This window comes from Lytechinus variegatus, chromosome 2 (assembly GCF_018143015.1).
Source record: "Lytechinus variegatus isolate NC3 chromosome 2, Lvar_3.0, whole genome shotgun sequence".
NCBI lineage: Eukaryota > Metazoa > Echinodermata > Echinoidea > Temnopleuroida > Toxopneustidae > Lytechinus > Lytechinus variegatus.
Window position 1 is genome coordinate 17,809,657 of NC_054741.1, and position 22,838 is coordinate 17,832,494.

General features: G+C 36.0%; 1 protein-coding gene across 2 annotated transcripts; it reads left to right on the forward strand.

Moving 5' to 3' along the window:
• Positions 1-884: 884 nt before the first annotated feature.
• On the forward strand, positions 885-22,244 carry LOC121407477. Of its 2 annotated transcripts, XM_041598570.1 has the most exons (16): positions 886-1,612; positions 5,723-5,953; positions 6,964-7,070; positions 7,603-7,694; positions 8,260-8,289; positions 8,582-8,671; positions 11,775-11,891; positions 12,483-12,509; positions 12,797-12,997; positions 13,468-13,526; positions 14,302-14,411; positions 14,632-14,858; positions 15,447-15,672; positions 16,264-16,322; positions 16,786-16,823; positions 21,468-21,694. In XM_041598570.1, exons 1-15 carry the CDS (start codon positions 1,259-1,261, stop codon positions 16,809-16,811), a joined length of 1,956 nt encoding a protein of 651 aa, XP_041454504.1. In that variant the 5' UTR covers positions 886-1,258; the 3' UTR covers positions 16,812-16,823; positions 21,468-21,694. The 2 variants fall into 2 exon arrangements, with proteins under 2 accessions (XP_041454503.1, XP_041454504.1); XM_041598569.1 differs by lacking the exon at positions 16,786-16,823 and having other exon boundaries at positions 885-1,612; positions 21,468-22,244.
• The last annotated feature ends 594 nt before the right edge of the window (positions 22,245-22,838 follow it).

Here is a 22,838-nt window from a genome sequence, read left to right on the forward strand (position 1 = left end):
GATGGTGTTGGTGATGGTAGTGATGATGATGATGATGGAATAAAAACAATCAATTATTAAGATGATGATTGTGATGATATGATGGCATTGATGGTAGTGATGATGAAATAATGATTAAAATGATGATTGTGATGATATGATGGTGTTGGTAGTGGTTGTAGAGGTAGTGATGATCATGAAGGTTGTGGTGATATTGTTAATGACAGTAATTATGATTTATTATGATTGTTAGGATTGTAATGGGAGTGAGGTCTCAGATGATTGATTGTTGTGGTATGTGAGATAACAATAATGAATGATAATGTTGATGGTTATGGTATCAGTATAATGATGGTGATTATTGATTTTTTTAAATATCCACCTTTAGTGGTAAAGCTGCTTTCATATACGCCTATCATATTATTAGGTATATATTTCCAAGCAGTTATTAAAATACTGAGGTCATCAGGGGCATTTGATCATATTTTGAATTGGGGGACAACACCAATATAAAGATCCACTCAATTAGGGGAAAAACTTTTTTCAACGTCTCATCTAGTTAGTCGAAAGTTCTCTTTATTCCATTTTAATGAATTAAAATTCATTTGTACATTAATGCTTGCGTTATTGATATGTGTACTTTACATCATTATTATTACCATTACAGGACCCTCATGAATGTATCTAGAGGGCTAAGGCGTCCTCTTCGAAAGTTATTCGGGTTTCCGACTGTGTACTCGAGAACTAGTAGCCAGATTTTAAATCCGCTATCTCCTTTACAATACACATACAGGTGTTATGTAACCTTTTGATCCAGTCAATATTTTCTGCTATTGTCTGTGCATACTGAAGAGAAACGAATGGTTTATCTACCAGACAATGGGATGAGACAGAAAGAAAGTGACTTCATTGTGGGTGTTTGGAGGACAGGCTCTTGACTTGTCTAAAGTATCGACAACGGTGACTAACGAAGAGCAATTAAATTTGGATTAAAAGGAAAGGTGGACGCGTATTTCGTACACTTAGTAAAAACTTCGTCATGTTCGTGTTGAAACTTTCCAAGCGTCAACCAAGACTTGGCATATAACGGTGAAACATTACAAATTAGCAATGGATTGCTATAAATGAAGGATTATCAATGTCTAATACTTGTTGTGTTAGCTATTCTTTCTCTGTATCAATAAATACATGGAGAACTCTTAGTAACGTCCAACTCGGAACAAACTACTTTCAATTTCTGTGACTTTTTATCACCAATCGTCTCAAAACATCGATAAGAATGACTGGGATTTACTCCGTAGGTCTATTAGCAGTTTTATTCGTAAGTTTGGTGGATGGTGAAATCGCAAGGAATAGGAATGATCAAAACATTGGGAAGTATATTGTCGGCACACCACTTGTTTTTGCCTTGAATACAAGTTATAAAATATATGATGGATTTAGCTCGCGCGTCTTGGATAGGAAAGATTGGCATTCAGGAGAGCCAAGAGACGATGTCGATGGTGATGACGAGAGTCAACATCGCAGAAAGAGATCGACGTCGTTTTCTGCAGACGAGATCCAAGGAATCCTGGACAGGCATAATCTTCTTAGAGGACAGGTTTCACCTGAAGCCTCCAATATGGAATTCATGGTAAGCCTTGATCATAACTGTTGGCCCCTTTTGGCCTAATGACTCCACAATGTATAAGAATATTGAGATATGTTTTAAAGCATTACTTGTAAAATTATTTTTACAACAAATAGTGAAGTTTTCCATGAACAAAGTCATCGTTAATTACATTCATATATTTCCTAGAATCAATTTCTATGAATTGTATTTTTAGTAGTTACTATGCTTTAAATAAGAAAAATATTTATCACCACGGCCAACCTTATTCCATATTCTCTGTTCCAACAGACAAACATATGTACACAAATGATATGTACCGAATTCGTGCTTTATTTGATTAAAGCATCACACGAGGAAAGTAACAAATTATTTTACGCCTTTTTTGTGTTAAGCTTACAAAACTCGTTCGATTATAACTCATCTACAATAGTAATCAAATTGATAAATTAAGGTTCGTGTGGTCTAGTGGTTAGAACATCGTGATCGTAAGGTTGTGAGTTCGAATCCCCGCTCTGCAATTGTCTGCTCTTTGATAAAAAGATCCGCGAATATAATCTCGTCTATAAGGTCAGCCACTCTGCCTGATTAACTTTGACGTAACATGTTTCCTATGTCATTTGTTATATTCCAGCAAAAAGCTGTCCCAGTTCCTACGGGAGTTGCCCCGGAGTTGCCATAACAACAGTTGTACTTATATGCTTGCAAAATCAACCTCCGGAATGAGCATTATAACTTGCTGCAAATATACAAATACCTTTTTGGCAGAAAATTAAACCTGCAAAATAGGACAGGAGGACTGAACATCAAGTACTAAAAGCAATACGAATCAAAAGAGGATCTATTTGTGTACAACGTTAACGGCGTTTTCCTTTTGAGCTATTGTTTATACATCAATTTACATGTACATAGGATATGCTCGATATAGAATTGTCTGAATTGAACCATACAATGTTTGCTCGATATCTGTCTTGTATACAGTGCGTATCAAAATAAAGTTTACACTTTGAAAAAGCCCTGGGAATTAAAAATATACAACATGTGGGTAATTTTTTCACATACACTCTTGGGTCTGGGTCTCATCTATCCAATGAAAATAAAAGTTTTGACAGAATGTTACACTTGAGTGAGCACTGTCCATTTTTGTAAAGCTCGCAGAAATCTGTTTGCGCAGAAATGCTTGTTTTCACGCTGTGTCAAGGGGAAAGGGCGAAATCAAACTTACCCTGCGAAGCAATTCTCATAAATTTCCCTAGCACTTTTAGCCAATTGAAATAAAACGGATACATTCAAGCATTTTGTAACAATTTTGCCGCCCAAATTTGAAATTTCAACACTTAGTAAGCACAACCTTTACCCTTTTTGTGACAGCTGGATATCATGAGGACATAACTGAATCTGAACAAAAGTTTATATCAGACATCTCCAGCATTTTTCACTAAGTTTTTATCATTTAAAGTTGGTTTACATTTCATTTTCATTTAATACTTGTTTCTCCACACTTTTTCCAAGCTTGGCAATGATTAACAAAATGAAAATCAAGCCTAAGCCATTTCATGTAAATCACAGCTCAGTGTAAAGCAAATATCGTCACGATGGACTCGGTGTGTGGGGAGTGGGATGGGGCGCAATGCACTCTTCGAAGTGTTTTGGGCAAGGAAACAAGTTTAAAAAGGTAAAAGATATCTTCATATCAATTTTACTTGCTAATTTCCACGTGTTCTTCATGATTAAGGTCTACTTTTATTCGCATAACTATTTCAAAGTTCTGCGCAAATCATTTTTCACCAACTTTTCAAAAGTAAGTGGTGCTCACTCAAGCGGAAATATTTTTCGACAGTTATATTGTCATTTGCTTAAATGGATCTGTACCAATGTTAAAATGTGGAAAAATCTTCAGGATATTACAAAAGGGTAATTTTACAGGATTTTTTAAAAGTGTAAACTTTTTTTTGATACGCACTGTATAAAGTGGATTAAATGTCAGACCTGAAATGAGACTCAGTGCATTTACTACAATTTATTGTTTTGACCTTCATGAAATGCTTATGGATATAATTGTTTTAGTATTAATTGTTTTATACACACTTATATATTAATACATTTTGCATGGAAAGTCAACAGAATGATAGTACTAGATTGTCACATTAAAATGAATAATAATTTTGATAATTACATATATATTATATATGACAAAAGCAACTTCCCTTAAAAAGTAACTAGGCCGTCTACACTATATTAAGAAAAATCGAAAAAAAAAATACATTTACAAAAACAATGTAATGTGTTATTGTCAATTTCTGGAAATTCTTTGTTAGTAATTCGAACTTCAAATGTCTATTATGTTTGAAAGTGGTCGAGTTATACATACATTTTGAATTGTTCGGGTCATGTCATTCTCATGATTTCGATAGTTGATGTATATAAAAAATATTGCAAAATACTTTATTTTCTTTATCGTTTTATGTTTTATCTAATGGTGGAAGTAGTGTAGATTGCTAAAAAGTTACTTCTTAAATCGCGACACTTTTCACATAATGGATGCATAATTTGAATAATTGTTGGCATTTTATAAAGCACCCCGACACTTAAACACGGTCAAAATGCTTGCTAATGTGTAAAGAATAATTTGAATTATTTTTTGTTAAATAGAAAACCCAATCAAAATATAATCAATATATTTGATTTCACATTCCATTCTTGACATAATATACTAGAATCCTTGACGAAGGCGTAAATTATTGGAAAAATGTCCAATTGTTTTTTTATGCATGGATGAGTTTGTATTCTCCATTTTCTCAATGCCTTTATAGTCGCTCTTTGCATGGACTTATCACTTCTTAGCAACGCTAGCTTTATTTTCAAACGCAAGTATAAACCCAACCGGTAATATTCAGATATTCAAGGGTTGGTGCATGATTGCATGAATTATTTTGAAATGTTTCTTACTTAAACTCGAGGACGAATGGATGAAAATAAGGTGTCACTCAGTCGCTTCTTCTTTTTATAATTTTTTATAGTGATCTTCTTGCTACGTCATTCGAAAATCGAAATACATTTTACGGCTGAGTTGGAACACCTGAGACTTACATTGAAAAACAAAATCAACCATGCGTATTAAACATGTCTTATTTTTTAATAGATATATTTCTATAGGTCAAGTGTTGAGCCTAGAACTTAAATGAGCCGCTACCAACAAAGAAGAAAATTAAAGGTCATTGAAATGTGTTCTCAACCAATATTTAGTTGATTTGGTTTTATTTCAATCATTTCGCTTATCACTTTCTAGAGTAAATTGTGTTTCATGTATAATCATGTTTCATATAGGCTAAATGATAATGTGTAATAACCAAATAAAAAGGATTGGAAAATATGGAACAATATAATATTCGTTAAAAAATCCTAGTCGTGATAATTATAATGATACAATTGTTGGAAATAAAAAAGGCTTAATATGCTAAACAGCCTTCAACATAAAAAAAACTGTCATCCACGTGAACCGTGATAGGGATGGTGGCTGTTTGAAGAAGAAGAAAAAGACTGATCGATAGAAACGTAAATTTGGCAAATTAAACTCTAGATTGTTCTATCTTTGAACAATAACTTAAACGGCCATTTTACTTAAACTGCGGTCTTTTAATCCGTACTATGACGCTCATCAGGGAGAAGGCGAACGTGCCTTGCCCCTCCTCGACCCAATATATTTGATAAATGTTTTTTCTTTGCTTGTTTAATCTTTGCTTAGGGAAGGTGCTCTCCGTTTTCTTTATTGTTTGGGTTTGTAAACTTTTTTTCATAGAAAGTGGCGTCCTCTGGTACATCCGACCCTGCCCTATACTTTGTACACATTATGCTACATCATCAGAGATTTGAGAAACAAAGAAGGGCTTTAACCTATTAGATCACAACAGAAACCGGTTTTAAAATGAAATGTACGCGAACAATTCGGGGTAGCCCTAATATATCATCGGTAGTATTTTTGTTCTCTCTCTTTTCTTCCCAACTGAATAGATATCTCACCATTCTCATCAGTGGGCCAGAATCTAAAATGAAATGTACGCGAACAATTCGGGGTAGCCCTAATATATCATCGGTAGTATTTTTGTTCTCTCTCATTTCTCCCAAACTGAATAGATATGGGATGACGACTTAGCCTCGATGGCCCAGGATTGGTCTGATGAGTGTCTGTGGGAGCATGGTAACCCTACAAACATCTCACCATTCTCATCAGTGGGCCAGAATCTATGGCTTGGAACGGGATCGCAGCCCGATGGTGTTGGGCCAACTCAGGCTTGGTACGACGAGGACCAGTACTACGACTATGATGACCACAGCTGCTCTGATGTCTGTGGCCATTACACACAGGTGATGATGATGACGATGATAACGATGATAATTACAGCGACGATGATGTGAAAATGGTGATGATCGATGATGATGATGACGACTATGATGATGTTGATGATTATAACGACGATGATGATGATTGCGACGACGACGATGATGATGTTGAAGTGGTGATGATGGTGATGATGCTGATGATGATGACGACGACGACGACCATGATGATGGTGGTGATGGTGTTGATGATACTGATGATGATGATTACGACGACAATGATGATGGAGGTGGTGATGATGATGGTGAACACGACTGTATGATGATGAAGAAAGTGGTAGTGATGTGATGAATGTAAAAAAGTATAATGATTTTGATGATGAAATGCAAAAACGTTGCACTCCAGTTAAACTGGACGAAGCTGCGGTATTGGCCTCTGCTATTAATTGATTTATTTTATTTATTTATTTTTTTTTTTTTGGGGGGGCTTCGGGTGCTTACCCCCCAAAAAATTTTCACGACCGAGAAAAACAATATAGAAAAGAAAAGAAACGGAAAGGAAGGAGACAAGGGTGAAACATTATAATATTTTTGGAATATTATGTCAAAATCTATCACGAAATTGGATTTTTCTATTAACAATGTCGATTTTATTTTTGCTCGCTCGCAACATTTTATATATTTTGCCCGATACGCCATATTTCGCCCCTCAAAAAATTAACTCATTAGCTCACTGTTGGTAGTGCAATAATCATCACTATCAAGTCCCTCGGAGATTATCTAAATCCCTCGGTTTTCATTGCACACACAATATGGAAACTCGATTGAAATAACAAGAACTGAATATTTCAATATTTTCAAGAAACTGTCAAAATCTTCAATTTTTGTCTTGGAACTGATTATGGTTTAAAACAAATCATTTAAACAGCCTACTCATCATTCTGGAGATGATCAAAAAACTTGAATCTTAGCAAAAGAAATATTTCACATTCTTTACATTCTCTGAATATTATTTTCCTTTTTAAATTTATTTAAAGGTTGTATGGGCTTCTACATACGCTGTTGGATGTGGACGAACCTTTTGCTCTTCAGTTTCCAACGGCTGGTCGAACGCATACATCGTCACCTGTAATTATGGACCAGCGTAAGTTTGACTTCATTTTAATGAGACAAAAGTACAATCGTTTTTGGAATGTGTTTATAAATATTGTTAAACATATCAAAGTGTCAAGACAATGTAATAAGTGGCTTACGTTTTTATAACTAGTGATCGTTTAGGCAATATTAATCATTAGTTATGACCGTTCCTCGTCATCGTTACATTATTCTTTTATATTCGAGAATATAATCATACTTGATTCTAGAACGCATCCATATTTCAAGTACCAGGTTTTAAAACTCTGTATTATATTTAATTATTTCCTTGTTTTTTGACATATGTGAATTTCTTGATAGTATTTTAAGCGAATTCTAAGTGAATAATCAAACCTGTATCATTTCTTTTTGTTTAAATTTGACGTATGATGGGATCCACTTCATACGATAATCATCAAAACCTTCCTAAATAAATCCTTTGGATTGTGTCATTCTTTAAATTTTCCAAAAGTTTAGGTCTACCTGATTTTTTTTCTGAATTATGCGAATATACTTTGAAATAACTTTGTTTTTATTACCAGTGGTAACTACAACGGTGTGCGTCCCTATTTATCTGGCAGCAGCTGTACACAATGCGATTCAGGCATTGGAGAATGTTATGAAAATAAATGTAGTAAGTGAACATTCCAAATTAATCAAGGATCCCCCAAAATAACAATTAACAATTCATTTAACAATTCATGTATTCGTTCTTTAAGTAAATGAAGATCAATGTAACTTTTCAATAATCTAGATGTTACTCTTTTGAAAAATGAAACTCAAAATTTCCCGAACTTTAAATGATAGCAAGATAGATGGAGTCACGCTCATAGAAAGTTAGGCATATCTTTATGATATAAAGTGGAAATTTGAGAACGAATTTAGATTTAGATTTTATCAAGTTTCGTTTCACATTGTTACAAAATAGTATTAAACTATTGTAATAATAAATATGTTACAGTAAAAGGCATAGTAGCGTATAGATTTAATGAAAACATTGTAAAAGTGTACTCTTGTGATTTTGATATTTAAGAGTAAAATTTGTGTTTCCTATGTTATCTTTTTATCATTTGCTACATTTATTTATTTATTGTAATTCAGATCAAACCATCAAACTCTTTCATTAATCAGTGGACTACCTAATAATAACTGAATAAAACGATTTCTTTCTATCCTAATTCTTCTGTTTTCAAATTCAGGATTGTGTTCTGAGCACAACGAAGCCTGTGGTAAGTCGGTTTTTTTTACCACATTCTACTAATGTATGTATTGATCCACCAAGCCCATTCCTTCATTCGGGGAAGGGGAAGGGGAGAGTCCTTGCCCGCCCCTACAAATATTTATTCTGCTTTTTCTTTTGTCAATTTCTTTTGCCTGTTCCGCTTCTGTGGTAGTGACATTTGATCTTTCTTTTCCTTCTTCTTCTTTTATTGCTTGACAGAAATTTTTTATAATACCTCTGTTCAGTCCCAGATTCGAACATAAATTAACATTATAACCATTCAAAATTTTGTTTGATAGATTGCCAAGCTGTATGCCAGAACTGCGGAACATTGAACAATGATTGTACGTGTACATGTCAAGACGGGCATTACGGTAGCGACTGTTCAAGTAAGTCTATTCGTGAATTTCATGACAGATTGTGAGCTTAAAATTTGGGTTCGTTTCTGAAATAAAAAAAAAATGAAAAATTAAAAGAATGTTGGACGTCAAGTAAAAATCCTACACTCATTTCTCAAATGCATGCATCCCAGTATAAAAAAATGAATAACATAGGCATATATTTTCTATATAATAATACATAATGTTTATATAGCGCACTTTCCATCTTGATTAGATGCTCAAGGCGCTTCAGAGCAGAACAACAAAAACTATTTATAATAATGTCTGAACAATAAGTCAATGTCTGTCAAAAAACACTTTTATACAGGTATGTTTTCAAGTTTTTTTTTTTTTTTCATAGAAAGATTTTATTCAGAAATCAAACACGAAAGCAATTCAATTTACAAAAGAATCATGAAGCGAACATGTTTACAACAACTGTACATGCGTGCTATTATCTAATGATATGACAAAATTATGATGTTTTTGACTGAGAACCCTTTCAATTTCACAATAGCGTTTCAATACACTCTTAAAAGAGCTAAAACACAACCGATTACCCTTACAACGTGTGGAAAAATGAAATATTTAGCATAAAGAATATAACGGTTTACAGTAGAGTATTGAGCGTCAGGGCAACCAAACAGAAATAAATTCTTATTCAAATACACGTTATTGTTCAAATAAGAGGTTTGGAAGTTTTGAATAAATTGTTGAGTTACAGGGCAGTCCCAAAACAGATGTGAAATACTTTCAACAGAGGAAGAACAAAATGTACATAAATTAGATTCAGACAAGTCAATATCGTAAAGATGTTTGTTCACCCCCATTATCCGATTGAAAAGTTTATATTGAAAGTAGCGGAGTTTTGTAGAAAGACAGCATTTAAAGGGAATCATATACAATCTGTTCCAATTATTAACCGGTTCATTTAAAATGGATGCCCATTTTGATTGCGAAGTGGGGGACTTTAAGATTTTATCAACAGAAATTCTATGGATAAACTTGCATACCTTATAAAACATTATTTAAATTATACAACAAATCTTCTTGAGTTGTTTTACTCTCGACAAGAAGTTGACTAAAATGTTTCCATTCATTGGGTATTGCAGAAATCAATGAATGATATTCAAGAAAATTACAATTAATTTTGTATTTTTGTAAAAAAGTTGTATGTGAGAGAAAATTGTTTTGGTCATCCATTAAATGTTTAATACTGATGATCCCATTTTTAAGCCAAAGTTGTTTATAAATAACTTTCCCATCTACTTTGATCAATGAGTTATTCCATAACACTTGATTCTTTATATTCAAATCAGATAAATTAGGAGAGAATGTTAAACGACTCCAAGTAATTAAGATTTCTCGAATGAATTGATTTTTATTTGTAATATTTTGGGATCATCGTATTTTAAATTACATGTCCAAAACAATTCTCCTCCAAAGGTGACCAAGTTGTGTTCGAAAAAACATTTCCATTTTCCTTTATTTTCTGTGCTCATATAACGTTTAACCCACGCAATTTTCAAGCCAGAAATTACAGAAGGTAAATGTAACATTTTCAATCCACCTTGACTATAGTCTCCAATAATTGTAAGACGACTGATTTTATCCGGTTTTTCATTCCAAATAAAAGAGTAAATTGAATGTTCTAATTCTTTCAAAAAATCTTCAGGAGGTTTTGGTAATACAGACAACAGAAATATAATTTGAGAAAGGCCGAGTGACTTCAAAATAGTTATTTTCCCTATTGGAGTTAAATTTCTCATTTTCCATACTCTTAAAACATTCTTTATTTTCTTAAGCTTTGGAATAAAATTCAATTCAAATATGTCTTTTAAGTCAGGTGAAAGTTATACTCCCAATAATCTAAAGGGGCCATTAGAAAATCTTAATCCGGAAAAGGATATGTCTGGAGGATGTGCTTTGTAATAACCTAGTGCCACAATTTCAGATTTATTTCGATTAATGCAAAGCCCTGAAAAAACCTTAAATTCATCCAAAATATACATAATGATTTTAAGAGACTTGACGTCATTTATATAAAATGTTGTGTCATCTGCATAAGAGTTCAGCTTAATTTCTATTCCATTCACTGTTATACCTTTAATATCACTGTTTCCCCTTATCCATAAACACATAATTTCATTACAAATGATATAAAGAAGAGGACTTAAAGGGCAGCCCTGCCTTACTCCACATGAAATTTGAAAAAATTCTGAAGCATGTCCATTATTCAAAATACAAGAATATATATCATTGTACATAACTCTAATCCATAATATCAAATCTTCACCAAAATTAAAATATTTCAAAGCTTGAAGTAAAAAGGACCATTCTAATTTATCAAATGCCTTTTCTATGTCGGCCATTAACATAAAACCAGGAATATCGTGTTCATTTGTAAATTCAATCATATCTAAGGCTAAGCGAATATTTTCACCAATATACCGACCATGTAAAAATCCTGTCTGGTCATTATTGATAATACCACCTAACACCTTTCGCAATCTCAAAGCTAAACATTTTGCAAGAAGTTTATAGTCGGTGTTTAAAATAGAGATGGGCCTCCAACTTTTTAAAAGCAAAGGATTTTGGTCTTTTTTAGAAATGAGATGAATAATTCCTCTCCTCTGATCCAATGACAATTTACCTTGTTTTCAAGTTGCCCATGAAGGTGGCCACTGAAGTCTGGGTTTTCAAACTGTGTGGGAGAGAATTCCACAGGCTAGGTCCTGCTTGAGCAAAGGTCCGCTCCCCGCATGATTTCTTATCAACTGGAATTTTTAAGGGATTAGATGATGAGGATCGTAAATTTCTTGAGGGAGTAACTGGGGGAAGTTCCATTGACTATATGAAAAATCAAAAGAAAGATTTTAAAGACTATATGCGTTCCTTCATCAGGGGCAACCAGTGTAGAGTATATAGGGGTGATGTGGCTGCGCTTGCTAGATAGAAATCGCGCAGCTGATGTAATGTTTCATGTAAATCTACTTTACATAAAGATTTTGTGATTAATTTGATTTATTTGACTTCGGTTGACTTCAAAGCAATAATTAGAAACCAAATTTACCATGTCCCGCCCCTCTGTATGTGTGTGTTTCTTCTTCAGCTGTTTGTGAGGACACACATGAATACTGCGGCGGTAATCCTGGCTGGCCTCTCTCCTGGTGTACCGAGGACAGGTCGTACGTGCTCACTAATTGTCCTCTCTTCTGCGGATTGTGTAGTAAGTGGGATTTTTTAAAAAATATTTCATATCATGTTGCTCTTTGCATATAAACAGCTTCTAAATTCTAAGCGCTTTAAACCTGATCATTTTGATTTTATACGAATAGATATTTAATTTATCATACTGGCACTCTGCATGATGGGTTCTATGTTTTCTTTTCTTTGCTCTTTCTCAAGAATTTTCTTCCATGATGTAACAGACAGTGACACACAGATGTTGGGGCTTGAACCATGGACCCCCACCCCCAAAAAAATTACGACCAAGAAAAATTAGAGTAAAGAAAAATAAAGAAAATGAATTTCAACTAAAGGCGAAATATAATTTTGTTAACATTATGCCAAAATCTAGTACAAAATTAGATTTCTGTATATAAACGGTAAAAAAAATGCTAAATCGCTTCTCTTCTAGAAATTTTGCCAAATATGCCACTGGTAACAACAACATGACGCATGCTATGAAAATTCGAATATATAGGCAATAGGCTACATCAAATCAACTTATCTCGTGTCATTTGCTGAGTTCTTCAGAAAAGAGAAATGGATTCGATTTTAAACCTTAAATTATATCCACATATTTTTCTGTTTGCAGATGAAGCCGACCCAAGTCAGACTTGTGGTAAGAATAATAAGATAAATTTGTGAACATCATTTCAAAGGAGTTAATCGTTTTTTCCTATTTTTCTTTTACAATAAAGATGGAGTTTATATGATGAACGAAGATTTTATGTTTTGGATAGGCTTACTTTCTGGAATTATAGTAAGACTTACTATTAAAAAAAAATCATTGCTGTAACTATGCACGAATTGGGCGTATATCCCGCTAGTGATATGTAGTGTAACATGTGTAAAGAACATACTTAGAAGAGGCCTACACTAAAATGTCTTTTAACCAAACCTTTGCAGATAGTTCCACATCCACTTCGTCTCCGGTCGCGACATCGACCTCGGGCGGTGGAGGCGATGTAACAACCCCTGTCATGACCACGACCGAGTCAACCACGACCGAACAAACATGTGATACCACGTGTCAGAATGGCGGCAGTGTTGACGAGACATCGTGTGAATGCAACTGTCCAAGTGACTACCAAGGAGAACAGTGTGAACGTAAGAGTAAATGGAGACTGAACAATGTGTTTGACACATTCTAAATTCCTCGAGAAAATAAAGTTTGATAGTACTTTTTCCAATGAACGAATATAATTCAATCACGGGGGACATTTTGGAATTTCTCCCAGACCTTAAATCGGAACATATGCCATATGACACAATTGAAGCATATATTATTTTTTTCATAATTTTACCCACAAGGTGAAATGAATAATTTTATTCGAAGCTAGGAGCACCAGCATGACTGCTAAATTATGGTCCACACATCTTCTACGGTTATGGTAATATATTAACATAGAGTGACAGTAGGTTCCATGGCTAGATGTTTAACAGAACGATTCTAGTAATGTGTTCATAAGTTATAGCTCATTCCGTGCTCCTATAACGGTAGCCTTCTATGATATCAAATGTTCATAATGTTAAATGTTCTGAATTTGGCATATTATTTCATATTTTGCATCCGACAGAACAAAAAGCCCAGGTTCGGTTTGGCGTAGTAGTACTGGTTTATACGAGCATAAATAGAGTGAGTATACTGTTTATCTTACCATACGCTCGTGCAGTAGTGTGTTTGTGTATCTTATGTCTAATTAATATTCGCTTAATTTGGTCATGACTTTTAAGACAAAATTATATATTTTACATATCGTTTCAGAATATTAGAGAATAGCATTATCACGGTGAGTAGACAGAACAAAAGAATCATTTGTTAATATAGATGTTATTTTCAGTCTGCCTGTCAAACCAAAAGTCGTAGTTTCAAGTCCAAAACCGGGGTGATGACTGCAGATTGCGTTGTGTGTCCCTCCCGTGTTTCGTAGATACAGGTTATGTTACAGTGGAAAACACTCCTTCCTCTGATAGGACTTAAAATGTTGGCCCAGCGTAGAGAAAAGCCACCACCTCTGCACGTTAAGAACCCACTGCCCTGTTCGTATAAGAGTATGGGGAAACCCCCAGGTGTAGAGGTCCACCTGCACTTCCCCAATCAGTTACATCGGGAGGAGAGAACTGCGGGTCATAGTGATTCAATTCGCTCTTCGCCTCCCAAGTAGGGTGACGCCAAACAAATAATGATGATGAGGATGATGATGATGATGATAATATTAATAACAATAACAGTACCTGCAATACAAATGATGAAACATTTTCATATCAACCATGCAAAGTAAACAATAGGTTTGAACACTAAATGCTAAAGCTGAAATGTTTTTCGTCGTGTTTCGTAAATCAGCAGCGAGTTCTTCCTTACCAGATTAATACATTATTTTCTCCGTTTTTCATGGCTCTACCCACAACAGTGGCCTGATCTTGAAGATATTCTCCTGCGAATAATTGGAGAAATCGTGACGTCGTGGTGCAATGACAATTTTGATATCTGCTGCTCAAACCAGGGAACACTTTCAGAGTCGTAAGTACTTTACTGATTTTACTTTGAGTGGCTTGCAGTGATTGTTACACAGGTTTTTTTTTTCCAGTTTGAATCATTTACGTATTCACTCTCCTCTGTTTCTTTTTGGAGAAGGGGGGGGGGGGGGAGGCATTCATCCTTCGCGGGAGAAGAAAGATGATAGGGAGCGGTGTTCCAGTATAAAATATTGTTCACTTTTATTAAATTCTGGGTCACACAGATCCGCAACTCTGAGCTACGTCGATGAAACCCATGTGACTATTGCTGACGGGTTTCCCAGGGAAGAAACAGGGCTTTCCTTCGATGCTTTTCGGGTCATGCTATTGGTGACACCACCAGAGATAACAGAACTTTGCTCAGCAGGATCTGATTCTAACTCTGCAACCAGGAGAAGAAGATGGATTGATCAAGGCAATGGGATTTCGAAGAGAAACGTTGACACATCAGGTAATTTTACTTACATTTCATACATGTTATAAGTATGGTGGCTCTGAAGTACGGTCGATCTCGTACGACTTCACTCGTGAAGTTCGCGATTTTCGTTACAAACTTTGCAATTTCAATCGTAAAATCTGCGATATAAAATCGCAAAGTTTGCAACGAAAGTCTCGAACTTTACGAATCAAATTGCAGAGTTTGCACCGAAACTCGCGAACTTCACGACTGAAGCCGTATGTCATGTGTGTAGTCGACCGTACTTCAGAGCCAGTATTGTGTTACGTCGTCATACCTTTGGCTAATATTTTTTAGATCCATTTCTTATTTTAGTTTTTTAATTCATTGAATAAGGTTTCAGATCCATCGTCGGTAATCCTTGTGAGAGGTGTGGATTAATTTCTCTTTTAGAATCTTTTGATATCAGATTTTACAGGCACTAACTTCTGAATCACACGTATATGCTGTATATGCCTTCACATTGTGACAATGCTTGACCGAATATTGATTTTCAATGTCGAAGTGTTTCTTTGAGATAAAGGAATAGTGAAGTCGATTACTCATCAGAAGGGAAGTGCATATTATTTTTGTGCTTAACAGAAAACTACCTTGATCAGGACGCGCTGTACCAGGCCGTCAGTGAGAACATTGACACTCTGGAAGACGAACTCAACGTCACGGTCGGTGAGGTGGTCAAAGGCGAAGTCGAACCTGATCCAGGAAACGGTGGAGGACTGGCAGCCTGGGCTATTGCTCTCATCGTCGTGCTCGTCCTTCTGGTTGTCGTCGCCGTACTCGGGGTTGCTGTATACATGACGATGATAGGGTAGGTATACATGCATGCACGCGGGATCCAGAGGGGTAGGATTGGTCGAGGGGGGGGGGTGGTAGTGAAACAATAAGAAAAAAGGGGAAAGGAAGCGGGGGCGTAAGCTGGGGGTGCACCCTTCGCTGAGGCAGCGGAGTTTCGACACTGGCATGCAAAACGGAAATTGTACCCCTTCTTCTGTTTTCAACAACTGATTTTCCAAACTTTAGTTCCACCTCCCCTGGACGGGCACCCCGCCATACCATTTAAGTTCCACCCCCTTGATGTGCACCTCCCCATGCTCAAACCAGCCTATCCCCTTGGGAAGAGAGGAGAAATCAGAACATAAAACCAATAAAATATATCGAACCATTTATTTCGACCATTTTCTTAAAGGTGATGTCATGTATTTTTAGGTCGTCACCCCTAATCGAAATGGTTCCGCCATTGATATCAATCTTATTAACCTATCGCTAATCGTTGTAAGTTAAACTTTCCAAGATCAATGTCTAACTTCTCGGATATGTTGAAACCCCTTTCCCCCAAAAAAGACTATCGCTGAATGCAAACGATTGGATAACCTATTATATTTTGTTGGGTTTTTTTTAGCAAAAAGAACCAATCTGTGTCTCCTGACAAGAAGGCTAACAAGGACAAGAAAGATGAAGGTCTGTATAATGCTTGGAATGTGTATGATAATGTGGATAACCAGCCGTTTGCGATGTTTATTTCAAAGATACCCGTTTGGTGCAAATCTAGTTTAGCCAATTAAAACTTTCAATTAATTAAGAGTGTTAAATTCAGAGAATAATCAGAAAAATGCAATTGCTTAGATTAATTTTTTTTGAAAACTACCAGATGAAAATAAGGGTCAGCTTTATGCAACTTTTTTTTTCTTCAGCCATTTGAGAGCGAAGGTATTTTCTAATCGCATTTGACTATGCATGTAGAACACAGTAAATTCTGATTAGAATATAGTATGATTGCGATTTGATTAGTTGTTGATACAATCAAAATACACTCAACTGACTATTAATCTATCCATTTTAACTACTTTGGGTTTTATATCTTTAAAATATGGCCTTGTATACCATATGGGTTGAAATGTATTGCTATTTTTTATATCCACAGGAAAATCATCGTCATCATCGCATTAAGAGAGATATTTAGTATGTACATCGTACTCGTTTTGTTATTTGATAGCATGCCATGGGTGTGGTCTTGTATTCATTTTTGTTTTTACATGAAAAGGGAATCATTCAATTTTTACCTCTCACTTAATTTTTTTTTCTGCATGTATAATTTCTTGCAGGCTCAAATACATTTTCATATCATTTTCATCACACGATCTCACTTCCCATGCTTCCATTTCATAATACTGCATGGCTCATTGGTCAATATCAGCATTTTTCTAACTCATCAATAGCTCATCACACATTAAACTAATATAATTTTCTAGAGATTATGTTTTAATCCCCTGGTTAACACGTGGGACTATGAGTAAACTTGCCCCCCCCCCAAAAAAGAAATAAATAAAAATAAGATTAAAGTCCACGACCAAGAACAAGAAAAGATGAGGAATTAAAAAAAGGAAAAGGTGAAATATGACATCATTTTCTGAATATGAAAATAAGTTACAAAATGAGATTTTCTCTTAAAATGGTGAAAGGGTAAAGATTTTCGCTCAGTCACTTTGCTCTTGAATCTAAAGGCGCTGTCACACCTTGGCGTTTTAGACAGCGTATGCCCGACGTATGAGGAATTTGGCGAATACGTTGGCGTACGTCGAATACGTTACGGGTAAGTTTTGCATACGTTAAGAGTACGCTAAAACACGCTGGTATACGTCGTCATACGGCGAGGTCGTCGAAAAATTTTGTGCAAGCACAAAATTTTTCGACGTATGCCAGCGTATGCCGCATACGTCCCGCATACGCGGGCCATAAGTTGAAGGCAAGTTACGCGATCGTTGATACACGTTACTCGTAAGTTACTCATAAGTCGATGTACGTCGAGATAATGTCCAGCGTACCCTAAAACTTACTTGTAACCTATGAGTAACGTGCTTTGAACGTATGTGCAACTTAACTCCAACGTATATTGACTTCTGAAGACGTATGAGGACGTGCTCCGGACGACCACAAAACTTACTGAACGTGTTTATAACTTACAGCTACCGTATAATGGCGTATTGACATCGTTTATAGGAATTGGTATATAAAGGTGGGGTTTACAGGAGTTTTCTTCGGCATGGCGGTGGTGTTGATACGGTGATGTATCGTGCGGTTATGATTTGAATAGTCGAGCGGCAGCCTTTTTATAGGCTACGACACGTGTTCGTCAGCGATACGCTGCCGCGCGCTATGCGTAAGTTAGGCTATCGTAGGGCATAAGTTGTGTACGCCAGCAATACGCTAAGCATTCGTTGGAATACGTTACTTATAAGTTAACGAAGCGTTCGATATAAGTTACTAATACGTAATGTATACGTCCAATTCGTTATGAATACGCTAAGTATACGCCCAGAGTTGAAAAAAAAAAATCAAAGTTCAGCGTATGCCGGCGTTTTAGAGAAATTTTGATACGTCGGGCATACGCTGTCTAAAACGCCAAGGTGTGACAGCGCCTTAAAGATGTTTTGCCCCGTACGTCATGCATTTTCAGCACTCTCGTCAAACGTGGCTCATGCCCCTGCTGTTTTAATGGATGAGCTTAATAATAACGTGGAAGATATGTAACCACTTTGAACGAATTCATGCAAACTGATAATCTTATTTTCATGGCTGGGAAGAAGTACCATGAATAGCTACTCGAAAACATCACTAACTGCGTGACTTGTATAAATTTACACAGATTCGGTCTATATCCATCATAATAACGTACTAATATGAGCAATAACAACTCAAGTATATAAGTTATACAAGCTAAAAGTTAAATACGATTCAATTCCTGGATCCCGTTTCAATAAAGACTGGTTGAAATAACAAATACACAATTTCTAAATTATAACAAATTCAGCATCTGCCAATATTAATTTGAACGATTTTATTATAGCATTGAACTATAATTACAATTTTGTTGTTAGAACACGATTCCCATGTTTTATCAAAAATCAACTGACGCTTTCTAATAATGAAATAAAACATGCAGGAATGATTAGCTCTACAAAATAAGAAATTAAAATTACAAGCATTATGGCGATCGCAACTAAGTGGTTAATGGACATCGTAAATCGTCTTTAATTATGTGAATGCATTTTCTTACTTGAGAGTGTCGTTTCTTTTTCTGTTTCAAGAAAACATTTCAGAATTGATAAATCATTTTATCAAAAGTGGCGGTGATCGTGAATGTGTGATGCTGTGGATGTTTCTTTCTCAATCTGTTGACCCGGTATAGTTCATGCCATGATGTGGGTTGCTCAATTGTTCATTATCAGCATGATTACTGATGTACATCATACATAATTTCTTTGCATTGATTTATCGACTATTTCAGACACACAAGATATAGATATATAGAGTATAGATTGAGTGCCTTGCTCGGCCGTGCCCGAAATCACAGGCACGTTGATATCTCTATTGGCCTGATTGGTAGACTAATAAGTAGTGTAATGATCTTGCAGAATTGTTCAGTGTAGTTTGCTTTATTATAAACTGTTTTCTGTCATTGTGGATCATAATTATCTACAAGTATTTACACCCGTGTCTATAAACAAATTCAGTGGCGTACCGATTGGTTCAACCGAGGGGGATGGGGGGGGGGCATAGCAACATTTCGAATCAGTATCATTGAGCTGTGGCCTTTCTTCAAATGTTGAAAGAAAGAGGAAAGCTCCTAAATGTCTCATAAACACGATAGCTCCTTTGAAATATTCGATATCAGCTACTGGAGACAGTCTTAAACAAGTCCGGGGAGCTTAACGATGCAGAAAGAGAATCGATCGACCAGCATGACCAGTGGCAGTGCATGGGGCCACTGCAAAAACGCCGGTGTTAATTTAACACCAGCCTGGTATATCAGCACACACCAGAGAAGCGTCGAAACAACACCAGTTAAAAATCGAACCGATATTGGTTTAACGCTAATTGGTGTTGCTAAAATGCCAAATTGGTGTTAGCCTAACACCAAACCGATGTTGTTTCAACACCTCTCTGGTGTGAACCGATATAGATACCAGGCCGGTGTTAAATCAACACCGGTGTTTTTGCAGTAGGGAAGGGAGGGGGAAGATATTCCAAGTTTAAAACGTGACCTTTTTTGCACCTGTATATCGGTGATTGCTTGTTTCTGGAAAATGGGTAAATTGCCAATTGCTCTACACTAGCTTTTCTACTCTCTATTGGGTCTCATCTCATATGGTCTGTGGTTAGTATACTAACAATTTGGTCCAATGTAAACTTACCACACTGTCCATAAGCTATACCTTTTCCGTCTAATACCCATTTGGTCTCATACTACTTATGACAAGATAACTTGTTGATTTCACTTGTGCAAAATGATAAATAGACAAAGTGCATGCACAAATACCACCTGAGCAATAGACTAATTAGACCAACTAATTAGACCGAGACGGTTGAACCAAACTGGTATAATACAAAATTTGGATCAGCGATCTGATAATTAGACAATATGCTGATGAAGACATTGTGGATCCAAATTCTGAATCTTATGCTATGAGTCGCCAGTTTGCGCCAGTTCGCGGAAATATAAAGCGATTGTCGTATCTTATGCTAGGAGTCGCCAGTTCGCGCCAATACAAAGCGGTTGTGGCGCCTAGTTTCGACAAAAAGGTGGCTTGTGGCATGCAATGGCTCAAACTATCTCCCAAGTTTTGAAAGTTTCGTTGCGCCAAATTCAATTTTGGCACCTTTACGTGCCACCACGCGCCAGTTGGGAAGCACTTTGAGCTACTGCACGCCACTTATAGGCACCTTTTTGGCGACACCAGGCGCAACAGCCGCTTTGCGTTGTCGCAAACTGGCGACGGCCCAGTAAACTCCCAGCATTATATGCCGTCTAAGGAAGCGAACGCAGAAGAACATGCACAATTTTCATGATGATAGAATTACACCACTGGTCGTTCATTTTGGCAACACACGTCCTATGCCTGTTGGTCACCTAACTTTCAGAAGTAATTTTCTTCCGAAACCATCCTGTTTATGCTATCATGTAGATACAGCATGGGCTGTATCTACCTTTCATATTGTCATAATACACTTTTTGTCATATAAGTTTGCTTAAGTCATATCTCAATTAGAAGAGAGAGAGTTAAGAGTGAGAAAAACATAATAATTTCAGCAAGTAATGTACTCACGAGAAATATCCATGTCATAATGAGGACCCAAGTGGAGGTACACTATTTTGGATGTAGAGAAAAGAGACCAAATTCATATAACTCAATATTTTTCTATCCCCCTTTCTCTTATTCTCCCTTCATTTTTGCCTGATTATGTGTGATGGGCATATGCTCCCGTAGTTACGCAATTGACTATATCCATTGCAAATGCAAATTCAACTCGACAACTAATTCCTGGAGCAAATAGGAATAAACAGAAAAGCACGTCACTGGAAATGTCATCAAAGTGTGACGAGAAATAAGAAAAATATGAGCTAATAAATTTTCGCTTATTTCACCAACAATATATTGGTTCTATGTTAATAATAGTTTGTATACAAATGAGTAAGCTGATGATATCACATACCATTTATTTTGTATTTATATATAAAATACCTCAGTTATTAAGAAATTTATGATCTCTAACAAAATGAAGAACCCATCCAAGCTTAGCATTGTTGGACATATCTCCTTACAGAAACTGGAGGTGCTAAAGCAGCCGACCCCATCAATGCCTCCAAAGACATCAACCAAAGAGAGTCATATGAAGATAAACATCCTCCACAAAAGAACAGAGGAGGACAAGGCTTGAGTAATACATCATCCAGAGGGAAACCTATAAAGCTCACTCCAATGAAGTCGAAATCCAGCGAAAAGGCTCCTGAAATCAAGAAAAATAACTCCCTTCCCCCTGTGAAACGTTCACAGGCACCACCAAAAAAGAAGGGGAAGAAGAAATGATTTGATATGTTTGCTTTGGTCCTCTCTTCCTCTTCATTCGAGGTATCCCTCTGAAGTCACTAACTCTCTCCATTATTCCCACTTTCCCATGTTCCCTCCCCTCTCTTATATGTCCCCACTTCATGTCCCCACACCTTACCCCTCATTATCTAGGTATATTCACCCCCGTCTTCCCCCCTCTTCTTCCAATACAACCTTATACTTTCATTCTCCACCACTGTATTTTCAATATATTAGCTCTCAACATATCTCACTCTCTCACATTTCTTGAATACACATCCCCTCTTTCTACTTTCCTCGCTTTCTCTTACTATTTTCCCCATGCACTCACTCTCTCTCTTTAAAAACCAGTCCATCTATTTAATATTGCATTTATTCATCTTTGCAGAGGCAGTAAGTGCGAACTTCTTGTAAATAGACCACTTAAAATGAATTATTTCTGTCATGTAAATATTTCAACCAAATACTTTAAAGGGTTTCACAAAGTGCAGAAATAAAAGGCGAAATGAGGCTTTGTGCATTCCAAAATAAGTTATCCAAATTCTAACCATTTTAACTCATTTTAATCAAATATTTACACACACACACACACTCTCGCGCACACACGCGCGCGCGTGCGCACACCCATTACATATATGTGTGTGAGGGTGTGTGTGTATAGTGTACATGTTAACTGTGCATTGGGTTTAAGCATATCTAGACTTTCGTGCTTTAAACATCTCTAATTATTTTCCTTGTTCAAAAACACACTGATAATTCATTCAGTCGATTAAGTTGAGGTTAGCATATTAGATTGAGTATTGGATGGGACTGTAAAGAAGTCAAATATTATTTACCTAAAATTGCCATAAGTTACAAATACCATTTAGAAAATGAGGCAACTGCTTAAAACAAAATTCAGTTAGGCAACTTCAACAATTTCATTTACAATGTTAAGGAAGTGTTTCAATAATCTGTATTTTTGCCAAGATACAATATACATGCATGTTGATAGTAGATATAGGTCTGTATTCAACAAGGGCCAGTAAAAATATCATTTACCGTAGCAATGTTAATGGTTTTCGACAATTCCAAATGCTAATTTGAAGTTTTTAAAATGTGAGTTAAA

Coding starts and splice junctions, on each gene's coding strand:
- LOC121407477 (XM_041598569.1), top strand. CDS start 1,259: ATGACTGGGATTTACTCCGTAGGTCTATTAGCAGTTTTATTCGTAAGT. Junction 12,998..13,467: donor CCAAGGAGAACAGTGTGAAC/GTAAGAGTAAAT, acceptor TGCATCCGACAG/AACAAAAAGCCCAGGTTCGG. Junction 15,673..16,263: donor GTATACATGACGATGATAGG/GTAGGTATACAT, acceptor GGTTTTTTTTAG/CAAAAAGAACCAATCTGTGT.